At 34.6% G+C, this 21,023-nt stretch overlaps 1 protein-coding gene across 8 annotated transcripts in view; it reads right to left on the bottom strand.

The window, feature by feature from the left end:
• Positions 1-6,160: 6,160 nt before the first annotated feature.
• The window catches only part of LOC128938029 (sodium channel protein type 2 subunit alpha-like), a 66,986-nt gene continuing 52,123 nt past the window's right edge, over positions 6,161-21,023 (bottom strand). For all 8 annotated transcript variants that reach the window (XM_054277979.1, XM_054277978.1, XM_054277985.1 and 5 more), the window contains 7 exons: positions 19,539-19,661; positions 17,033-17,314; positions 14,729-14,782; positions 13,424-13,561; positions 11,653-11,757; positions 10,289-10,559; positions 6,161-9,445 (listed from right to left, as the gene is read on the bottom strand). In XM_054277979.1, coding sequence (XP_054133954.1) covers positions 8,253-9,445; positions 10,289-10,559; positions 11,653-11,757; positions 13,424-13,561; positions 14,729-14,782; positions 17,033-17,314; positions 19,539-19,661 — 2,166 coding nt within the window. In that variant the 3' untranslated portion in view covers positions 6,161-8,252. The remainder of the gene's footprint in view (positions 9,446-10,288; positions 10,560-11,652; positions 11,758-13,423; positions 13,562-14,728; positions 14,783-17,032; positions 17,315-19,538; positions 19,662-21,023) is intronic.

The following is a 21,023-nucleotide window of genomic DNA, read 5'->3' as shown; positions in this document are numbered from 1 at the left end:
CTTCCCACAGTATATCCCAGCAAATTAGGTAAGTAGAAATACAAAGTTGGGCTTTGCTTAGGACACATAGACTTTTGCTTGTGAAAGAGGTACTAAAGCACTTGCGGTGATGAAATACAGTTTGACCTTGTCAATGTCATAGCAGAAAAATATGATTGCATCTTCTTTGGCTTTAGATTCAAGTGGGTCATAAAAGTGCCACCTAGTGAATTGTTAGTATTTTCCTTCTACATGCTTTGTGTGGTCTGACCTGGAGTGGCCTCATTTAAACTTTTGCAATCTGCCAAGACCACAGCTGGAGTTGGAGTTGCTGCAGGATATTTGTCCTTTCAATTCCACTCCTCCTTTGCAGTAGCAAAAATAAACACCTCTTCTACAGGAGGAAGTGCTTGAGTAAGGAGTGGGAAACTTGAGAGATATGTAAGAGAGTTACCATAACCTCAAAAACGGTAAAGGACTTTCAGGCTTGAAGGGTGCAGAACAAGGTAAATGAAAGCTGGGTATTTTTGTGCTTTGCATGAGTGGAATTTTATATTAAGGACCATGCAGTTGTTACTCTGTATGACTACACATAATACCCGGAGAAGATGGGTTGTGGAAAAGTGTTTGTTATTTGTGATAAAATTTAAATTATTTAGCGTTGGAGTTTTCAGCCTAAAGGTCAGTCAGGAATGTTGTACACAGACAACAGGAAGATGTCTCTGTTTCAAATTAATGTAGGCTGACATAAAGAAGGAGAGTGTAGAGCTCTGGGAGAGTAAAGATGGAAAGAAATCTTACCTTTTTAATGGGGAATTAATTAGAATGATTTGGCTAAATGGAAGAAAGGGCTCCAGCTAGTACTTCCTTAAAGTGTCTAAGTCCTCGTGTTAAATGAGAGTTACTGTCTGGATCTTAGTTTCCCTAGGGAAGCCGTTCTGTGTATGTTTTCAGTGCTGCGGAGCAGTGTGGGAGCAGTGGTGAGCTGCAGAGAACAATCGGTCTCCTTTGTACTCCATCTTCAGATGAAGCATTTCCTTCACTCTGCTGTTTGTTCCTAATGATTTGGGAACAGAAAAAAGCAGTGACCTAGAAAATATAGGAATATAGTTTTACTGTAAAATATTTACAATCTCTAGCTTCAGCTAGACAAATTCTGCAGAATGTGGATTGGGAACAGCCAAGCCAGTAAACAGCATTGTCAGTTACATATTTTAATATGAAGCAAAAAAAAGAGCTTGTATATTCTTGTATATATGAACAGTCTGAAAAATATAAATAAAATTGTTAGAACAAGAAGTATAGGCTCAAAAAAATCACTTTGAGAATTTACTACCCAGCCAACAAATTGCTCTGCCTGTTTCATTAACAGCATAAATCACCTAAGTAAAAAAACATTGCATGCTCTGGACAAGTATGCTGGGCTTAACTAAACAAAGGGAGGCTTTGTATTTTAGTTACCTATAAAGTTTAATGACTTGTTTTTAATGACATGAAGACAAGGCTACTAGATATTGATACAAGGTGCCAATGTCGGAGTGTAGTGAACTCAGATCACAGTACGAAAATAGGCTAATTGTGCTGGATCTAGGAACTGAGCATTCCCCTGTAAGACTGCCCAGTGGAGGCCAAGTACCCCTAACAGCTATTTCCACTCAGTGTATATTTCCATGTGTATGGGCAGCAAGCAGGATGCTGCTTCATGTGCCCATGTGGAACTCCTGAAATTCTGCTGTGTGTGAGGAACCTAGAAGGCATGGTAGAGGATGCAGGTAATTTAAATGCTGCTTCTGCCTATTGCACAGCCTGGATACACCGGGTAATTTATTCTCATTCTTTGGTAAAAAAAGAAAAAAAAGTGCTAAATGGGGCAGTTATAGATTTTAAGGCTAAAACATATAACTGAAAATGCACTTTAAATTAGATTCTAGGTTAAAATACTTCATTATGAAGATAACAGTAATATAAAAATCATTGCCTGTCCTAATTTCTGAACAAACTCTGCAACACATGAATTAAGGATGCGCCTGGTGCAGATGGGAGATGTTAGTAACATCCTTTCTACACAGCACACATTCATGGAAGTAGCATATGCTCTGCCACTTTTGTCTCGTCACTTTCAGAGTTTGAAATTAATGTGCTGTTCCCTGGACTTGCAGAAGCAAAATCCCATCCAAAGAATAAATAATACCTATGATATGTGTTGAGATCTGACTATATAAATTAAAACTACTATCCCTTTAACCTTCTCTGTATTTTTGTGTTTATGTATATCCTTTAATGTTTCTTAGTAGAGAGAACATATACAACTTTGGCATTGCATGCTTTCACACACTTCTCAGATCTTTCTCTGCATATTTGCATGAAGAGGTAAGATAAGGCCTTTGATATTCTGCAGAGATAAAATCTGTTATTTTTTTCTGGGTCAATCAATTTCCTTCCTTAGATCAGAGCTGGGATCTCTAAAGTGTATACCAGGACTGAGCTTCCTGCAGTCATAAAATTAGACCCATCACTGTCATCCCCCTGTAACAGCAACAAGAGGAAAAATTGAAGATGTGTACATTTTTGTGGCTGTTCAATTAAGTCAATCAGGTCCAAATCTCTGGGAAAAAAATTGATAATATAACTTACAGTGTTTGTGTGACATAATTTAAAAACCTGTGCATGTTAAGTTGTTAAACTGCTTCTTTTGGTTTGCTGGATGTGATATCGCTGCGTTAGACTAAGGGAAAAAAATGGCATGACCCACTTTGATTTAGATGACCAGTTTCACTCATTAAGACTGTAATTTGCTTGTATTTCACTGTAAGCATGTATCTGGGGCTATGCCTTCTGAAAGCAAACCAAACACTTCTGTATCAGGAAAATGGTGAGATAGAGAGTTTGTGATCCATGTACGTACAGACTACTACAGTTTTAGAATAAAGCTCAAAGGTCCCTGTGATGCTGAAATTCCTGTTATAGAAAAAAACCAGTAATGCTATGTAAGGTCTGGTAAGTGCTTTTTATATTTTTATGTGTGTTTCCTATTAAAACAATGAATACTTTCAGGGGTTATAGTGTTTTCCCTGTTACCCCTTAATGTAGGTTATGAGGAAAAAAAAACATTAAGTGGATTTTATTATACAGGAAATGTACTTGAAGTGTGGAATGCTTGGGAACGAATGCCTGCTTTACTGCTATAAATTGTTCATGATATGTCTTTTCATATATGCATCAAACATAGCACTTGCTGCAGAGATGCATGTGATTTGTCTTTTCTCCTGAGAGATGGTAATTGGCTTCAGTTTACTTAGGCTACTGCAGTACAATTTATTCTCTTAGCTTAGCCAAGCCTCATGTTGCAGTATGTTTTCTTCTATGAGGGTGAGGTATTTAATTTGTGAAGTGGTGCAGAGTATGTATTACATTACAAAGATGAAGCACATCCCTGCTCTGTGGTGTTTAGTGGAAACAGATCACAGCACTTCACCATTCTCCTTTACCTTCTCTTGTCTTATTATTAAATTGGATGTGAATTAATCATGATCTTTTAGAAAAATCCATTGTAACGAGCTCAGTAATTTGAACACATGGCTAATGAACTCTGCTTGCTATTTGCTTTGTCTACTTATAATTATTTCTGTAGTTTTGAGCTTCACTCTCATGGTCTTTTTTGTCTTTTCCAAGGCTTATCTTTTTCTAGATAGCCAAACATTTCAAAATGGCAAAAATTAAAAAATAATACAAATTTATTTTAAGTGTAAGATTTTGTTATTAGTCCAATAATCTTTGATGCTCGGTTTTCTTTATTTTTTTTCCATTTTATCTTTCTAGTTGAAGAATTAATGAGACAAACATAAAAATCACAACAAATGGCACTTGAGTTAAGTTCTGAAATATAAAAATCTTCACACAATTATGACATTTAGTGTAGCAATAATAATAATGTATCATGTCAGTCATATACTAGTGATGAACCCTCTGAGCAAGGACTTTCCTGATTTTTTAATTCCTATCATGATTTCACCTTCCAAAGGATTTAAATTTTTTTTGTCAATAAATTACAGTATGCCATTTATAATGGACTAAGAAGTGCTGGGTACTCACCATTTCCTTTAATGCATTAATGAATTTCACAGTAAATACATTTGACTATTAGGATCCTAACTTCCCATAATGGCAGTCCTGCTTGTCTTTATTGTGGCCAGTCTGCTTCTTGGAGGAAACAGTTGGGTTTTTTTTCCATCACACACTGGTCTTTCCTCCTTGGTTAAAATTACTTCAGTGCTGAATTAGCTCCAGTTAATTCTGTAAGCTTGTTACTCTTTTATGACTGTGCACATTGTAGTACTGCTGCATTAGCTCATGTGAGGCACTGGGACTTCTGGGAACACTTGCATGGGAACAGCATTAAGCTGTGCTGCCCTATGAATTAATTTGTAATGTACTGAACAGGAATATGTCTCCTTTCTGGGCATTCATGTGGAAATTTTTTCATCTGAAAACTCATTAGGGAAAAGTACCAAGTAATGAACTTATACTAGGAGAGTGACTTAGCTCCACGGTCAGCATTACTAATGCTCTCTTTTTGGCAATACGTGACAGATAAGAAGTTGAATACAGAGTGGAAGGCATTTTGTCTGTGGTTGGACATGTTGAAAATTCACCTGGACATGGATCAGTATAGTCGTACAGTGAGGATTTTAGGAGCTAATAAAATAAGGAATCCTACTTTGCTGACTGGATACAAAGGAGGATTAACAGTAGGGAAGGAATACAAGCACAATATGGTAGTAGTATAAAATTATGCTCGACTGGAATAGCCATCACTACTGGCTTGCCTAGTAGCATGTGGAGTGTTCTTTGAAATGTATTTTCCATTCACATGCATTGGAAGCATAGGAGTGCAGTAATGTGAGGTTTAAATTATACAAATTCAAGTGATTTCTGTGTGATAAAGGGAAGAAGTTGTTCACAGAAGCAGCAAAGGGTAATTAGGAGGACATACATGCCCTCAAAGTGAGCCTGTTCACAGACCAAGTTGGACCAAGACCCTCAGCCATTTCTGCTGGTCCACGCCAAAAGCATTGTCAGTGTTTTTGCACATACCGTGCTTGGTAGTAGATGGATGCAATAACCTCAGTTTACAGAGTACTGTAAGAGCCTCCAGGTTCCTGAAAATGAATTATTAAGTTCCATTCCTCATCAGGAATTGGACTCAATGATCCTTGTGGGTCCCTTTCAACTCAGCACTTTCTGTAAACTAGTGAAGTAGGGCTTCCTTATTGCATACTTGTCCTACTCAGAGACAGCTGCAGCAACTGCTGATGCTCAGTGAATTAGAGTTTTTGATAGACTTTAATGTTACAATGTTCCATCAGTTATTTCATGGTTATATGAGAAATTTAATATTCAGCCAAAATATGTTCAATATGGTATAATATCCACAGAATAAGGAACACTGAAAACATGCCAGTGAGTAAACTCCAGGAATATTCTACTTACTGTTAATTTTGAAGTGTAATGATAAATTTTAAATTAGATAATATAATAATGTATTTCAGTGTCCTATATCTTTCTGCCCTTGAACAGCTTGATGACATCCATATTAAGTCAAACTGTGTTATCATTTAACATCCAGGTGCTTTGGTTATGAACACTACTTGTCACAGCTCAGCATCAGTGTTATCCCTTACTTGTGAGATCAGCTGAGATGGCATTTATAAATTTTGAGAATTACTGGAATAAAAAAGAATCACTAGGCAACTAAAACCAACTGTTTGCAATAACATTTAGTCACTTGGCTAAATGTTAAATGGGACCAAACAAAAAAACTTCATTGGAAAGTTTATTTGCATATTTAGGACTCATAAAACATGGGCAGCTTTGGTAGCAGTAGTGAGGAGTGCCTTGATGGCTGAGGAGGGCTTTTGAGGGCTAAGAGACATTTTGGGGTTTGAATTGTGTAGGTATCCTGTTTTATTCCCAGACAATATGCTGATAATAAAGAAGTAAAAAGAAATGCAGTTTGATCAAAGTTCTCAGATATTTTTTTATAAGTATTTTACATAGAAGTTGAAATATAAAGAATAAGGTATTTAGTTTTAGGGAAAAAGAAAGCAATTCTTATTTGCACCAAAGTCAGTTTTTATCTTGCTTTAACCAACTGAAGGTCAGAGACAAAGCAAAATAAACATAATTTTTAAAAAAGAAATCTTTATTTTTTTGGCTCATATGTAATATTGTTTGCGTTGTTTATGATAATAACAATTTCTTGCATGCATTTCACCAACACATTACAAGTCAAAAGCATTTGTAAAAGAAAGATTCTACATTTAATGTTAGCTTGTGTATGAAACACAAAATGTCCTGATGTCCTCAATTATACAAATGTGCCATTTTTTTTCATGGGAAATATTTTATTTGTACAAGTCTAGTGAACTGTGATTCAAAAAAGAATAAGAGTAGACTATGTAAACAGACACTGCAAGACAGCAAGGATTTAATCAACTATGAGACTATCTTGGAATTTCTGATGCAAATAGTGCTTAGAAATTCACACATTCCCCTAATGCTTTCCTTGCTATGTCCTGTAACTATTTGGAAACAAGCTGGGTTCCAGATTTACACAATTTACTTCACATTGGAATATATGCAAATATATTATTAAAACAAGATAGTCTACAAATACTCACTTTTTTTTCCCCATAGTGTGATGATGCCAGTTTGGAATTACTGTGGTTAGAAAATAAGCCAAGTGAATGAGGAAAGAAATATAAGAAACAGTGATCTAAACTTGAAGACACTTTTCTTATATACAGAACTGTTGCCAAATGGTATTTCTTTACATTATTTATATATGCTAACCACATTGTCAACAGGTTTAACAGTTTGCAATATGGCCTGTACAGTCTGATTCTACACGACATAGCAGCCACTTCAAATTTAAAATGCAAAACTAAAAAAGCTCATAAATAGCTGCAAACTATTGCTTAATGATTTGAAAGAATGAGGTCTGGTTGGACAACTTGATTCACTTCATCACTGACACATGGCTTCCTATAGTGGAGACTGTGGACAGTGAAGGAGCAAGGTGCAGCAGCAACAGCATTGACATGCATCAGTGATGCTCTCCTATCTATGACACAGAATACAACATGTCCCGTTGAGCTCTTGCAAATTAACCATACTGTGGTACATATCTGATGCAATTCAATGCGGCAAAGCCATTTAATTCTATGTTCAAATATGCACAACAGTATACTGTTAATATTTACATGGAAAAGGTATTTAATGGATTCACTGGATATTGGAGATAATGACAGAAGACAGTAACCAAAGAACAGCCCAGGAAAAAAGAACAGCTGTCAAAAACAAAACAAAAGAACTCCCAGATATATTTTGGTGAAGCTATTTTTCCAGTGCAGAAACTGCACAATATTTTTTGAACTGTAAATATTTTAACATTAACAAGAACTTATTCATGTTTAGTCATTCGCATAAAAATAAGTCATTGCAGATTCCTGTAAATTAGAGGAGACTCTCCAGGCACATTAATCTGGATGCACATAGTCTGGATGCAACCATACAAGTAGTTAGAATACTTCAAATTTAAGAGCAACCCTGAAACATGGAAGTTCTTAAAATCTTCAGCTTTGTGCAATGTCATATTTTTATTTATGCATGATTGACAAGTGCAGCATGTCTATGCAAATCACTCCTATCTGTACATTATAGAGAATCTGAGAGTAGAACTCCTGGTCCTCATACCTCTTTCCCCAACATAAAACCTATTACAAAAATAGTCACATGTAATAGTAAACAACCTGTGAATTAAAAAATGATAAATACACTAATACAGTTTTTGTAAAAATATGACAAATGTGGCAGTTGCATTACAAACAGTGAAGAGAATTACTGTTCTACATGTTGTGGAAATAAAGTATCTTTTTGCACTCATTTCATGCTCCATCTTCTCTATGGAGCCACCTTTTCCCTTATTCTTAGCAGTGTCAGCTGTAGTGAAAACAGAAACCTCTTGTCAAGTTTTTTACCCTGATTAACAGAGTCACAGTCTGATGATGGAGGTTCACTGTTTTGTTATAGGCACTGACCTTAAGTATATATATAATGTATATATATGCACACACGCGCGCGCACACGCACACACACACATGTGTAAAAACTGTCAGTTTGGTATAAATCTCCTGCAGGAGTCCAGTTGATGATTCATTCACAAAGACTGTAAACAAGTTGTCCCATTAACAAAATTCTTAGATCATTATTTTTTATTTTCTATTTTCCCTGATGTCTTTACCTTTGTAGTTCTTTTCTGCTTTATCTTTTTCATATTTTTCTTTGTCTGGCTTTGTTACACTGTCATAAGAGGGTGGGGAAGTTGTAGAAGAACTCTCATCTGTTTTTTCTGGGGTGGAGTTTCCTTTTAGTTTATCAATAATTATCTCTTTTATAATGTGTCCATCTCCTTCTTTGTTTTTATTTCTATTATATATACTAGACACCTGTTTAACTTTTACCCTTAAGAGGTGACGTCTGTAAGCACGCTGAATGATGACAGCAGACACCTCCTCCTGCTTTCGTTTCAGTGTGGTTGTAATTGGTTCATAGGAGACTTTAGAAGGATTGGCAGCCATAAACCGATCTTCCATCTGTATTCTGAGGGCGTCCATCTCCCCACTTTCCCCCAAAACACGCTTTGTGAAAGCAAACAAGATGTCAAGGCAGTGAATTCTGTCACCGCTCACCATGGGCAGATCCATTGCAATAAGCTGGACTTTGTTGGGTTTTGCTATGAGAAGAGGTGGATCTAATGAAGCGGCAAAATCTGATAATTTACTATATTCTATGAATTGTGTTGCATCGGGGTCAAACTTCTCCCAGACTTCATAGAACATCTCAAAGTCATCCTCGCTCAAGGGTTCAGCGCTTTCCTCAGTAGCAACACTGAAGTTCTCCAAAATCACAGCAATGTACATGTTCACCACTACCAGAAAGGATATGATAATGTAGCTGACAAAGAAGAAAATCCCAACAGAAGGGTTGCCACAGTCACCTTTCACAGAGCTCCCTGGATGATCTTTATGGGGGTCACAGTCTGGCTCCCCACTGTTGAGAATTGGGGCGAGCAAACCGTCCCAGCCAGCGGACGTGGTGATCTGGAACAGGCAGATCATGCTGTTGCCAAACGTTTCAAAGTTGAACATGTCATCAATCCCAACTTCCCTCTTGACGTAGGCAAAGTTGGACATGCCAAATATGGCATAGATGAACATGACCAGGAAGAGCAGCAGCCCAATGTTGAACAAAGCAGGGAGAGACATCATCAAAGCAAAAAGCAGAGTGCGGATTCCCTTAGCGCCTTTAATGAGGCGCAGGATTCGACCGATCCTGGCAAGTCGGATGACTCTGAATAGTGTGGGAGATACAAAGTACTTCTCAATCATCTCAGCCAAAAACATACCTGGGAAAAAACAGTGAATAATTAAAATAGAATTTTAAATTAATTAATTAATTTCCTGTAGAAAGATTTAGTTATTGCTATCTCCAATATAATCAGTGTAGGGATTCTATGCTATAGCAAAAATTATACAAGTTATTACATTTTATTGAAAGCTGTTAATAAGGTGAAAGCATCTCTTCTTATGTTGAAATGTTATCCTAGAGAAGGCAAATAAGTAAAATAAAGACTGATTATAGCAAGTAGGTAGTCCCTGTGTAAGCTTTCAGTAGTTCTTCAAATTATTAGGAAAGGGATGTTTATGTCTTAGATACAGCTAATTCTTGAAGCTCAGCCTATAAGCACTTTCTTTATGAAGGATGATATTGGCTTAATTTCTGCAAGTCAGATTTCTTTAACAGATCTATGTTTTATCAGCCCAATCTTTCTCAGATTTGTCACTCATTTGCACCTTGGACAGTCACTAGATTTTTAACTGACAAATCTTAATTAGCAAAAGTAAAAAATCTCACCCATTTCACATAATTTTCAGTTTTAGTATTGAAAGTAAATCTGTGGTTAGTTTGCATATACCACTAAACATTCCTCTTTATATTTGTACACATTACTCTAATGTGCCAAACAGTTCCATTATGTCTTTTGATGTGGAAAATTACAGTGAATCTAATGGAAGAGATAAAAATCTTTTATGCAACATTACATATATTGTGTGCTAGATAATATGAAGATCTGAATCAATACGTAAGCCATAGGAAAAAGGAAATTCCACAATCAGCATTAACATATTTGAAACAAATGTTTCCTATTACTTCCAGTAATTCTTTCTTGAAAGTGAGTTGCTCTTACCTACTATGGAGAGAATCACAACCACAAAATCAAAAATATTCCAGCCTATAGTGAAGTAGTAATGGCGAAGTGAAATCAATTTCAGGACAAATTCTCCAGTGAAAAGGACAATGAACACCAGGTTAATCCGGGATAAAATTGTTTCCATTTCTTTACTCTGATCATCTGTTTCTACCATCATTGTGACCATGTTAAGGCAGATGAGGATCATGATGCTGATGTCAAATACTTGTTTGGTTACAAAATCAAAGATCATGCCTTGGAATTTGTTCTGCAAACACAAAGATGGAATACAGTTTATACAGTGAAAATAATTTTCTTTTAAAATGCCAAATGAGAAAACAACACCTTTCAAGATTTAGGAGAGCAAAGCGAGACTCATTCACAATAGAGGCAATAAGTCTAACACATGCTGGTTTATATCTCATCTTGCTAGAGTGAATCAAGAAGTTCACCAATGTTGGCTGAAGAGGCAAGAAGGGAAATGCTGCAATAATAAGAGTAATAACAATGACAGTTAATATTATCGGGGTGAATGGGTGGTGTAAATTGATAGCCAGCAAGAGTACCAACTGAATAAAAGCTAATTTTCTTCTCTTTATTCTCAGATGGTTTTAGAATGCTAACCCTCTTTCTTTCTTAAACTAATTGTGCTTGGTGAGATCATTGGACTGCTGAAGACACATGTCTCAAACACACCATGACTGTAATATCCTAGTTTTTCTTTAGTACTTAGCTCAATGTTTTTTGCCATATGTCTCTCCTTAGAAAGTCTATTTTCAACCACTTGGTGCATAAGGTGCAACAAGTATTTTATTTTTTTAAACAGCGTAGGAGTTCAGTAAATAACAAGAGTAGTGTCTTATCTTAGAGACATATTTATCCTAGTCTATGCTTTACTCCCTAGGACATTCTTTTTCTCTGTAAGATTTTCTGCATCTGTCCTTCCCAATAGGTTACCAGTGCCCCTTTCTGTCTTCAGCAGCAAGGGCCAGTGCATTCCCATTTCCTACAAATTCTCTGTGAGGAGAAAAAACAGAAAATGAAGTTTATCCCTGGTAACAAGAACCAATAAATGATCCAAACAATTGTGGTTTTCCAGGACTTAGGCAGGGAATGTTGAAATTTATCATTATTAAATTTAACATTATTAAATAATTTTGTTCATACTTCAGTGTGTATGTTTTTAAACAAAATATTAATGATCTAATCTGATGGATTCAAAAAGGGACAATTTCTACCTTTACAAGAAAATAAATGGAGAAAATATTTTCTTTCCAGACCTATAACCTTATCTTGTGGACAAGACTATATTCCCAAATGATTATTTAATTTAAGGGATGTGAAAATCAAATCACTCGTACCACTGGCCTCGGTATAGGTTTCTGTGGCTTTTTGGATCCCAATTTTTTCATTGCATTGTAGTATTTCTTCTGTTCTTCTGTCATAAATATATCCTGACCTCCAAAGTAAAGAAATAATATCAAAATTAATTAGTATCCACACATAGAACATTTATTTACAGTATGTCTCCCTGTAATATATTATTAAAATTATATTTAATTTATATAAAAAGGAAGGGGTTTTTTCAGGTGTTTATAGGGTGGATGCTCATATACACTCCTAACACACAGGAAAAACCCATTACTTGTGCCTTGTCAGCTTGGCAGTTGAGTTTTTCCAATGTTTCCATGCTCACTTTTGCTGAAATGGCTGAAGGCATTCTTGCTCTACTGGTGCTGTTCAATAACTTGGTGATTAGGATATGTTTAGTGAATAGGAACATGACTAGTGCCTTGCATGGCCTATCTTCTGTATGGACTTTCAGGATTACAGCTAGACAAGACTAAAAGAGGCATAACTTTGAGGCAGAAGTTGTGTTAGGACAGTGTATTAGTATCTAATCCATGGGTTTTAACAGCAAAAAAACCCCCCGCCTTTGACATAAAATTAGGAAAAGTAATTCATGTCATGCCATAGCAAATTAAAACACCACTGGAAGGAACCTTGACAAACTCAAATCAGCCTTTGTTTGCAGACACAAATGCTGCCAGTCAGATGTGCAAGTGTCTGACTGACTTCCAGTATAGGTGAATTGTGCTTATTGATGAATCTTCACTGAGTCAGATGGAAGCACAATGTTAGTTAGCATCACTGTCTGCTAAACTGGCCATCACAGCCTGAAGCATCACAAAATTGATAGTAACCCCAGACATATTTAGGAAGCTAAAGAGTATTTTCACAAGGGAAAATTTCTGTAGTTCACAGTTTTCTTTTACCAGAGATTCTGTCTGGTATTGCGGTTATTTAATTGGTGATTGAAAAAAACCAAATCATATGAAACTGCTTTTTCACAGCACACAAAAATTTAGAATGACCCTGGCATTTGAAAACTAAAAACTGTGAGGCTTCAAAATATTTTAAATGTGATTATTTGTATTTTTATATTCTAAGGTTCTTTAAAACTGAACTGTATGCACTATCAATACAACTATTTTAAACACACTTTTACGTCAAAAATACACAGAAAGAAACCACTATTCCCTGTATATCTTTGCTTTACTACTGATAAAAATTACAGATTGTATTTGTGTCTAATGAATTAATCTCATTCTTATACAAGTGTTAGAAAAAAAAGCCCTTATGTGCACATTTTTACTTATACCTATTCATAAGAGGTCTATTTGACTTACTCTTAACTTATTGTTTAATCAGTTTGCAGATCTGTTATTCACTTATTATAAGCATCAAGAGTTTGTAAGAATAATTATAATGAATACACCTTAATTTATCTTAATACTTTAGAGTAAATTGAAAAATAAATTATTTCATGCCAGATCATAGTGCATCTAATCAAACCAATAATTCACGATCACTTTTCACATCCTCATTTTAACTATACACTCAAATTGCAAATTATTGTGAACCAACTTTTCATTTCTCAAAAAGCTAAAAATGCAAAGTTCAGAATCACATCCACAAATTTTAGTACAGATAATTATTTATTATTTTTTAAGACACACTTTACTTCAAGTCTTGAAATTACTTTTGATTTTTATTAGCCTTAGAGAAATAACTTTTTAATTCTTTATAGCTAGTAATTCAAACCAATATGGAAATATTTTAAATACTTATCTTCTTTTTTTGTTGGTTGAAGTTGTCTATAATAACACCAATGAAAAGGTTCAAGGTAAAAAATGATCCAAATATGATAAAGATGACAAAATAGAGATACATATACAAGTTGTCCTCATACTTAGGTTGATCTTTTACCTACCAAAGAAAAAATAAATTATTACCCATGAGAATATTAGATGCAAAAACAATACATATAATTTAGAATTAGGTATATGCCATCTCAGAAAACCTATGAAAACCACTAATTTATTAAAAGGAGCACTAATTTATTATAAAGAGCACTAATTTATTAAAAAGATCCAACTTGTCCATTCCAATCAATATTTGGAGAACTGGAAGCTGACAGAATTATTGCTCATATATAACTTTTAAGTAAATGTGCTCACAGATTTGTTTCTGTATGTACACATATAAAAAGTCCCTCATATAGAAGAAATAAGCAAGGTGGGATGTAGAGCAGTCATTCATACTTAAAATTTTATTAGCAGAAATCTAAATATTTTATATTGTGTTCAGTATATTATCACGGAACAGAAACAATAAGTTTTACTACTGCCTAAATCTCCCTGGAACTCTTTTGGTCTTGCATGAACATTCTTACATCCAGCTAGGAACAGCTGCTTTCAAGAAATATCTAGTGAATATATGTTTTGTGAAATGCATTAAATTGAGGAAATTTTGAAGGAAGATTTTGTTATTGTCTCGGTTTATCTGGATGCCACATCCCAGCATCTGCACCTCAAGAGCACAACAAGCTTGAGTGTAGAAATGCTAATGAAACAGAGTGTTTTACTCTGGATATCACTAACATGACCATTTGTTTAAGCTAAACAGAGTATTAGTTTTGTAGCCTAAATAAAAAACTAATCCCCAGAAAGCTTAACAGGTGATCTTCAGCCTTAAAATCTAATTGCACTAAAATATCTAGGTAACATAGGCACTCAACCTAAGGAAACAACAAAATGCACAGTTACAAATTATAAAACCTGATTAATGTATTCCTTATTTAATAACTGCATAATATAATCTTAAATTAATACTTATGATTACCAAAATAATTTGTCAAAAACCTATTATTTGTTCTATTACACTAACTTTATAATTTTAAAAAAATCCACTTCAATTAATTTAGCTTTTTTGGCTAAACAGAAGGAAGTGAGATTCTTTCCAGCAAAAACTCTGAGAATCAAAAAAATATTTATTGATGCTGGTTATAATTTTTTGTTGTGTATGTAGCTGTTTAAATTTTATACTCTTTATCAGAAAATAATCAACAGATGACTTTGAAAGATTTACACTTACATCTCGTGAATCAACAGCAGCATACATAATATCCATCCATCCTTTGAAAGTAGCCTAGAAATAAAATAAAATTGTTTATCTTCCCCATAAAAATACTTAATACATAAAATAACTAAGTTATTTATTTATCTGGACCTCCACTTTTAATAAAATCACGTGTAAATTTCTGAACCATACTTGACAACACAGGCATCATAAATATTTTTTCTAGTAAAACTTTTTTTTTACACTTTTATTTTTAGTTGTTCAAATAATATTAAAAACCAGCTCTTAAGATGCCAACAAGTTGACAGTATATTTGGAGCTGGAGATGTTTACTTTGCAGATGAAGAATGATAGATTTAGACAGATATTCATGCTGGAGATATGTAGGTAGGATCTACTAGAATCACTCATGGCCACAGCCATTTTGTTAACTTTACAACATGAATTGATGGAATCACTAATATAACTTCTGGACAGAAACCAACATGGGTCTGAATAGGGTTTTTTCTGTGTCTAAACTGACCTGGTATTTTTAGAAATGTTTTAATCCCGCATAGCTAAAAGGAATAGACTGTTCAAAGTAAAAATATACTTTGTTTCCTGAGAGATTTGTTTTAAAGAAGACCAAAAAGTGAACTGTGTAAGAGATGTAAAGAGTAAAAAGATCTGCCATCATTACTCCAAGGAGTTTATTTTAATGCATGCAGGACGTCCATTTTTTTCAGGAACACCAAAACTGGTGTGACATGCTGGTTGAAAGTGTGAGTGTGCAACCACTAGCCAGGGTTTCCAAGCTTATTCATAATAAAGGAAAAAGAGCTAAAAAGCCTGTGAAATGAACAAAGAGCATCACTCGTGAGGAGGTTCAGGAGAGGAACCATTCCAAGGAGTATATTTCCATCTGTGCTTGCCAGAAATGGCTTTGGTGCTTTGGTACAAATGCCAGTTTCCACAGCAGAAACTTGCACTCTGGAAGCCTTTGTATCCTCCTGAATCTTGCAGTGCAATGCCAGTTACCAAGAAGGTGTGCTTCAAGCCAGGCTTCACACATCTTTCTGGCCCATCTCGCAATTACCAGCCATTTGGTGCACTTTGCATAGCAATATTAGGAAAGGTTCAGAGTTAGATAAGAGCAATAAATACAGAAGAGTGAAGGAATAATGTTAATGGAGGCAATCAAATGAAGATGTGACACAAAACATGCTCAAAGATCCCTTAATCTCTGTGGGGAAAGTAAAGGTTAGAAGGAATATTTGAAAAGGAAAATTATGAAAAATCAGAAAAAAATATTAAAAAAAAAGAGCAAGAAGAAGAATGGAAGGTTCACAGTAGTGAAGTAGTTATTGAAGACCTAGACTGTCTGGATGTATGACACAGATGACATTTATACACAGCTTCAAGAGCAGCAGTTTTCCTTACACATCTTCAGAGGCAATGATGGCCATGATATCTGAAACCAGAGAATCATTCAGTACTACTACTCAGCACATAAGAATCACATTGCCTTTACAGGCAAAACATTTTAATCTAGGTAGTTAATTTTGGAATTAAGGTCAGCTAGAAATACTGACCTGCTCTGAGACAGAAGGGACAAGCATATCATTCTTAACTTTGAATATCAGAGCTGTAAATATTTTTTCATTCAGTGGTGCTGTAGGTTGACTCACAGACTAGTGATTCTACAATCATCTAAATATAATTACATGCTTTCTTGCTTGTGTTTTGAATCAGATCCTAGCTTTAGAAGCTCCATTCTCATCAAGGAACCTGTAAAGAGCTAAGGTCTTTATTTCTTTGACACAAAAAAAATATGCTCAGAACCTAGAATAAAGGCAGTTCTGAACAGTGCATAAGATAAGTAATTGAAGGAGAAATGCAATTTACAGATTTTGTATAAGTAATAGTAATTAATGGAATGAATATGCTATGCAATAACATCCAGTATTTCACAAGGATAATACTTATTTAAATTTAGAAGTAACATAATACTTATTTAGTATACTATAATGATTCTTTAATAAGCATTAAGGAATATGATAGTTCTATACTGTGCGCCACTAAAGATATTCTTTTATTTTCTACACTTACTATTTTCACATCATTATTATTATCATCATCCTGAGACTGTATTTTCTAGTCTTGGAAAGGAAAATTACTCTACTATCATTAAAAAAAAATACAAGAAACAATGTAATAGAATTCCGTGAGCTGTTCATTATTGCTATGAAGAAATTGTTCCTCTACTTTACAGTCTTAACTTGCCCATTTTTCCTAGATACCTTTAAAAACAGCAAAAAGAAAATATATACATTTACTTACTACTTGAAGCAGAGCAAGATATCCAGCTCCTACATTATCGAAGTTTACTTTCACATTCTTCCATCGGGCACTTTGATTGCTTTTTATGAGTTCCACACACTGAGTATAATTGTTGACATCACTGATATCAAACATCTCACCAGTTGTGGTGTTGACACAGTGATAGAATTTCCCAGCAAAAAGATTTACTCCCATGATGCTGAAGATTAGCCAGAATATAAGACATACCAGCAATACATTCATGATAGATGGGATTGCTCCTACAAGGGCATTTACAACCACCTAGTGTACAAATTAGACAAAATAGCCACTTAGCTTACGGAAAGAAAATGAAAAATACTTGAAAATACTTCAAAAATTTCAGAACAGTATTATTATGGGATGGACAGTTGAAATATTACAATAAAATTTGTGGGAGAAATTTTAATGAAGGTTTAATAAAATGCTAATGAGATTGGAAAAAGCAAGAAATAAAATGAGATGGAAACAAAGACAATGCAAAAGTCTGAAAAAAATCAAAAAGCAAAAGAAAACCTGTTAGTAGCAAGATGAATTCTTAGCATTTGTGTGCTCTAGAGAAAAAGAGAGAAATAAATGTTAAATTCCAGCAATATAAATTAAAATACATAAATAGAAAATAAAACCATGAAAAGCTCAAAGAATGATGATGTGGAAGACTAAATAAAAATGTCTGCATGTAAAGCTATCATTACTAATGATTTTATTATTAGAAAAGTTATGTATATATTGGCATCAGTGTATTTTAGTATCCACACAGAATGCAACAAAATTAGGGATATCTTATTTAATCATTATTAACAGCATTTGCTCTAAGTCTTGGTTTTAAATTGCCTGGGCTCATTATAGTTGCTCTTACATGTATCCTTCTTTTTCTTTTTAATTGGTTGCATTTAATTCCCTTGAGCTTCTGTGTATGGGCAAGGGGCAATAAAAGACCTGATTAAATCCTTGGACAAAAGTTTTATCTTAGTTATTGTGGAGGGATAGAATGTAAGAGAATAGTGCAGAAGGTGGTCTCGCACCTGAGGAGTTGCAGCTGCACTAATCACCAAAGATTAGGAACAGGCCTGTCCTTAATAGGCCACAGCTGTGTCCAATAAGGAGGAGTGCTATAAAAGGGAGGGTTAGCTGGGTGAGAGGTGAGTTGTGGTTTGTTGGCTGTGCTGTGAGGAGCTGCCCATGAGACATCACCGAGATGGTATAGAACTTTTAGAAATAAGCTGAACAACAATTGTTAGTTGTCAATAAGTTGACGAGTTATTGTAATTCAGCTAAAAGAAAGCTGCAGGTATTCAAGTAATAATTTTCTAGCAAATCAGTAGAGACTGCAGTAGTCTTTTGTGTGTACGTTTGAAAAAGTTAGTATTTTTCACTTCACTAGGCTGACCAAAAGTAGTCTAGCATCAATAGAAGTTTTGCTTATTTATTAGATAGACACTTGATGTGTTGTTTGTATTGCCAATCATGACAAACAGTGGTGATGGTGATGTGCACAAGACACTCTTCCCTACACTGGCAGGTGTAACAACCGCTAGGATATTGGCAGCCTTGCCCAGACAGGAACCACATTATTTATTTGGCAGATGAAGACCTATGACTGAACTATAAATATGTATTGCAGCACTGGGACATTTTGAGGTGAAAGATTAAAATGACATTTCTCAATAAAATTTTAATTTTTTAATTTTTTATGTATCAGTCTTTCAGTAAGTAGCACGGTCTGCTATTGTTTATAATAGGGTTTTTCCAGGAGGGGTTTTTTTTTGGTTGGTTTGTTTTTGTCAGATTGGCAGAATGTGAAAATGACAATCTCCTCAACAGGTGGATTTTGCTGCTATTTACATTCATATGAAAGCAAAGGTCTCTAGCTAAGGAAATTATTTCCAATCTCTCCCCTTCTATACTTCCAAATCTATCCTTATTTCAGGTGTCTTTTCAAAAAACCTTTCCCTAATACTACAGCATTTACTGTGGGATTTCTTTCCCCAGGTAGGTAGACAGGGAGACACAGTGAAGCTTTAGTTTCTGGTAAGCCACTCTTGTCAGATTTTTCACGTTTTGGTGGTTTCTTTTGCTTTCTGGCTAATTGTGTTTCATCCTAAACCACTGAGAAACTAATAGAATTGAAGTTAGCTACATAAATTGGGTCCCAGATAAACTGTAGGAAAAAACCTCCCACCCTCTACTGTAAAATTTTTCATGTCCTTTCATTTTTTGGGGTCCACAAATCAATGGCAATTTTTACAGTCGGGGGGCTGGGAAAACACAACTATGCAGCAGTGAGCAGGCAAATTTAATGAGCTCAAGGTCTAATTTTCAAATGTAAGGTGTACATTTGTTTGTAAGGACATGTTGAAAGGCCTTTTTCCACACATTTCTGCATGCCTTCCCATGTTGGAGTTCTTTGAAGAAAGCATGAGTGTAACCATTAATACATCAATTTTTGTATGCATACATTTGTTCAGACTCATTCATTTTTTCTCACCCTCATTCCTTCAAATCGTGACAAGGCTCTTAAAGGTCTTAAAGCTCTTAATGTCCGTAGCGATTTAATGGCACCAAGTTCAGAATAGCCCAGAGCATTGGCTATTAAACTAACCAATGAGACCTATCAAATACAGAAAAAAATATTTTTAAAATAGTTCTACGCTGTTTATTTAAAAAGAATAGAAATTCAAGCAACAAATCAACAGTGACAAGTTGTAGAATGCCACCATGTTCATACTTGCTGGAAAGGCAAGAGATCTTATAAAGGCATGGTTAAAAAAGGAACATATTCTATTAAATGTCTATCTATTATGATTGGATAGGGTTTAAGAGTCATATGGAAGTATACTGTTGGTGAAAGATAAAATTTTCAGAAAACTTTAAGGACAAAATAGCCATACTTTCTGTAACTTCATTAAGGTTCAACTTTTCAAACAATTTAAAATTCTGAATACATTAAATTGTTTTATTAACATCTGTCAATATTGTGAATATCCATAAATATTAATAATGACATATAAACACTAATATAAATAATAATATATAACAATGAATAAACCATAACCTATAAGCACTAACATAAATAATAACATCTAATAAACACTAATAATATCTATGTACACTAACATCTATAAACACTAATAATATAATAAATATTGTAGTAGCTAATTACAAATATTTGTTAAAAATATTACTTCAAAGTGGAACAGTTTATAACAACAATAACCAGGATATTTCAGAAATATGTATTTAATGAGGTGGTACTATCTCACTTGCCTGGCAAGTCTCTGGTTTTTTGGTTTTTTTTAATCTTGTGAGTATAGAAAAATATTATGGGATAGATATTAACTGCTGCTCACCTTATTGCAGTAAGAGCTTTATTATCTACAACAGTTAAGATCCTATGCACGTTATTGGGATTTGGTTAAAAGACAACCCACTTAAGTAAGGAGCAATTAATTTGCTCCTCAAATGGAACTGAGCTTTAGACAGTGTTAATATGGAAGGAATTAATTTTCTTCAAGCAGTTTTGGAGACAGGGGTGGGGAAAACCCGTGCCTTATTCATATTTTATTCATTTCTACCACCAAAAGCATAGATGACATGTAAATGAGCATAGGCATATTTTGCTCCTTAAGAAAATCTCTCAAATGTTAATTTCTGTGCCTCAGTTTAAAGAACTCTTCAAACACTCTACAGAAATAGAAATTCACTGATAATGGTAGTAAGATTTTGACCATTATATGAAAAGTTGGTTTCCTATGTTTAGGAAAAAAGAACATAAAGAACAATTAGATGACTCTCAAACATAAGAGTTACAAGACCATGTCTAAGAAGGCCAGTCCAAGAGCAAATACAAATCAATTATTCATTGCTATGTTGCTATGTATATTATCTAACAGAAAATAGTGTTTTAGTGAATTCATATTGCTGGACATTTCAACTGGATTTTATGTCAGAATGTAATTCTTTTTAACAAAGG

This window comes from Melozone crissalis, unplaced genomic scaffold (genome assembly GCF_028551555.1).
Source record: "Melozone crissalis strain CALT ecotype California unplaced genomic scaffold, PUWL_Pcris_2 ptg000023l_1, whole genome shotgun sequence".
NCBI classification, from domain to species: domain Eukaryota; kingdom Metazoa; phylum Chordata; class Aves; order Passeriformes; family Passerellidae; genus Melozone; species Melozone crissalis.
This window is presented reverse-complemented; position numbering and strand designations above follow the sequence as displayed.